Raw genomic sequence first — 2334 nt, forward strand, 5'->3', positions numbered from 1 at the left:
GCAAGCTACCAGTGGCCTAACAAGTAAGCAGAGATATTTCACCAGGATTCTAACTAAACAAGTGCTTTAGATAATCGTGGTCGTCGTCATCGCAAGGAATCCTATAAATTTATAGACAACGACGTAAACTAAAAAGGATAAAAATAAAAGTTTGTTTTCTCACTCTCTCTCTCCAGCAGCCCCAAATACTTTCGTGGTGTTCCTAAGTGCAGAAAATTGACGATTTAATTACAGGTTCTGAGCGGCTGAAGCTTCCCTCGGTAAGCGCATTGGCCCGCTCAGCACAAAGGGCACGCCGCGCCTTAAACATGCCGCTGCCTGCTGCACAGCATATTCACGAGATCGACCTCCCCAGCTGGCTTGAATCGCTTCCAGACGGGCGATCGTTCTTGCTGTATGATTCTGGCGCACAAGACAAAGATCGTCTATTCATGTTTGCGACGGACGAGAACCTTCGACTCCTCAGCCAGTACGCTGACTGGTTCGCCGATGGCACTTTCGACGTCTCGCCGTCGCTCTTCCATCAGGTACGACGCACGCCTATGTTGCTCTACATATGTAAGACCTGGCGGCTTTAAATTTTTGTTCTAAAAATTTGTATGTGACTACAGTGCGACGCTTCCATCTCATCGTGTCGCTTCCAAAATAGTGTGCCCTTACTTTGCAGGTCTATACCATCCACGGACTTGTTCATGGCAAGGTGCTACCGCTAGTCTACTGCCTGATGACCAAACGGAGCCAGGAAGCCTACGGGCGCGTTTTCAGGACACTCAAGGAACTTTGCCCCCGACTGTCGCCTCAGACGTTAATGATGGATTTTGAAGTGGCGGCCAAGCGAGCTTTTCAGTCGGTGTTCCCGACAGCCAAAGTGACGGGCTGCTTCTTCCACCTAAAACAGTCGTTTGTTCGTCGGATGCAGGAGGAGCACCTCATCGTCAGGTAAATCAGTCAAAATAACAAGTAATTATTGACCTCTCAGGTATGAAATTTTCTACGCAGATATCGTGAGGACGGTGACTTCCGAAGAAGAGTGAGCATGATACCGGCACTGGCGTTTGTTCGACCCGGTGACATTACGCGAGGTAAAGGAAATTTTTAGTACTGGCGGGCAAGGCCTCGTGCGTTGCCAGCCTCGTTGTCATATCAACGTCGTGCAAGACTGATTTCCGTTACTTGTCTGGATTGGTTCTCGTTAAATCTGGTCTTAGTTTAAGAATACATGTACATTGCTTTTGTAATTATCAGCTTTTTGCGTTTGTTTGTGTCCAGGACTGGAAGAGCTCCAAGACGATGCTCCCTCAACAGACGACGGCCTCAACAAAATGTTCGATTACTTCGAGAGGACGTACGTGGGCTCCAGCATCGGAAGGAGCCGGTCGCGTAGGCCAGCACTTTTCCCGCATGACTTCTGGAGCTGCTACGAACGGATCACCGAAGGGCTCCCGAGGACCAACAACCACGTCGAGTCCTGGCACAATGCATTCCAGAAGTCCTTGGGGCTGCATCATCCGGACACGTACAAGCTAGTGGCCGCATTCCTAAGGGAGCAGAGCTTGACAGAGCAGAAGCTGGCAGATGTACTTCGCGGAGAGCCTCAAAGGAGCAGCAAGGCCACCTACATCCGCGTAGCAAAGAATCTGAGCAAGCTGGTTGAAGAGTACGACCAAAGGTGCATGCTAGAGTACCTCCGCGGTGTCGCGCAATCATTCAATCTTTGAAATTTTTGTTTAGTACTATGGAACGGAAATTGATAAACAACTATATTTCCGAAACTCTGTATCTTGCGTCTTCATTACTAGTTTGCGGAAATTGTATTTTTTAGACTTCCCGCAGGTCTGCGTGCTCAGCCAATAAAATGACGTAAGGCGTTCGATTCGAGAAAACAAGGCGCGCACATGCGCTCTCGTGACGCGCGCTCTAATGGCAGGCGCTCTCGAGTCGCGACGCTCTCCCGTCGTGCGCTCTGGTGTCGCGGCGCTCTCCCGTCGTGCGCTCTCGTGTCGCAGCGCTCTCCTGTCGCGCGCTCTCCCGTCTGCGCTCTTGTGTCGTGCGCTCTCGTGTCGTACAGCCCTGCACAACGTGCCGTCTCGACGTCACGTGACGTGGCATTACTTGACAGCATTTCTTCACACCATTACGTCACGTGTCCACGTTGCACATAATTAATCGTAGTGCAAATAAAGAAGTGACAAAAACACAAACAATTTTTATCATACATTGCAATTTTGTATATGACAATTTGATCCATGCTTTGAAATTTTATTACCAAACATTCAGTTTATGATACGAACAAAAAAAACATCCTGCGAAAGTTTTCGAACCGGTTACCATTAT

The 2334-nt window shown here is 49.0% G+C and overlaps 1 protein-coding gene across 1 annotated transcript; it reads left to right on the forward strand.

Moving 5' to 3' along the window:
- LOC115327422 lies at positions 1-1227 on the forward strand. The gene is made up of 4 exons (XM_042286178.1): positions 1-23; positions 235-527; positions 668-939; positions 1000-1227. The coding sequence occupies exons 2-4, from the start codon at positions 309-311 to the stop codon at positions 1097-1099; spliced, it is 591 nt and encodes a 196-aa protein (XP_042142112.1). The 5' UTR covers positions 1-23; positions 235-308; the 3' UTR covers positions 1100-1227.
- Positions 1228-2334: the final 1107 nt, after the last annotated feature.

The sequence above is a fragment of the Ixodes scapularis genome, unplaced genomic scaffold (assembly GCF_016920785.2).
Source record: "Ixodes scapularis isolate PalLabHiFi unplaced genomic scaffold, ASM1692078v2 PGA_scaffold0__279_contigs__length_252992795, whole genome shotgun sequence".
Classification (NCBI taxonomy): Eukaryota; Metazoa; Arthropoda; class Arachnida; order Ixodida; family Ixodidae; genus Ixodes; species Ixodes scapularis.

Bases quoted from the DNA above. Each gene is read 5' to 3' on its own strand.
- LOC115327422 (XM_042286178.1), top strand. From the start codon at position 309: ATGCCGCTGCCTGCTGCACAGCATATTCACGAGATCGACCTCCCCAGC. The intron at 528-667 runs GTACGACGCACG...CTTACTTTGCAG, and splicing joins CGCCGTCGCTCTTCCATCAG to GTCTATACCATCCACGGACT. The intron at 940-999 runs GTAAATCAGTCA...TTTTCTACGCAG, and splicing joins GAGGAGCACCTCATCGTCAG to ATATCGTGAGGACGGTGACT.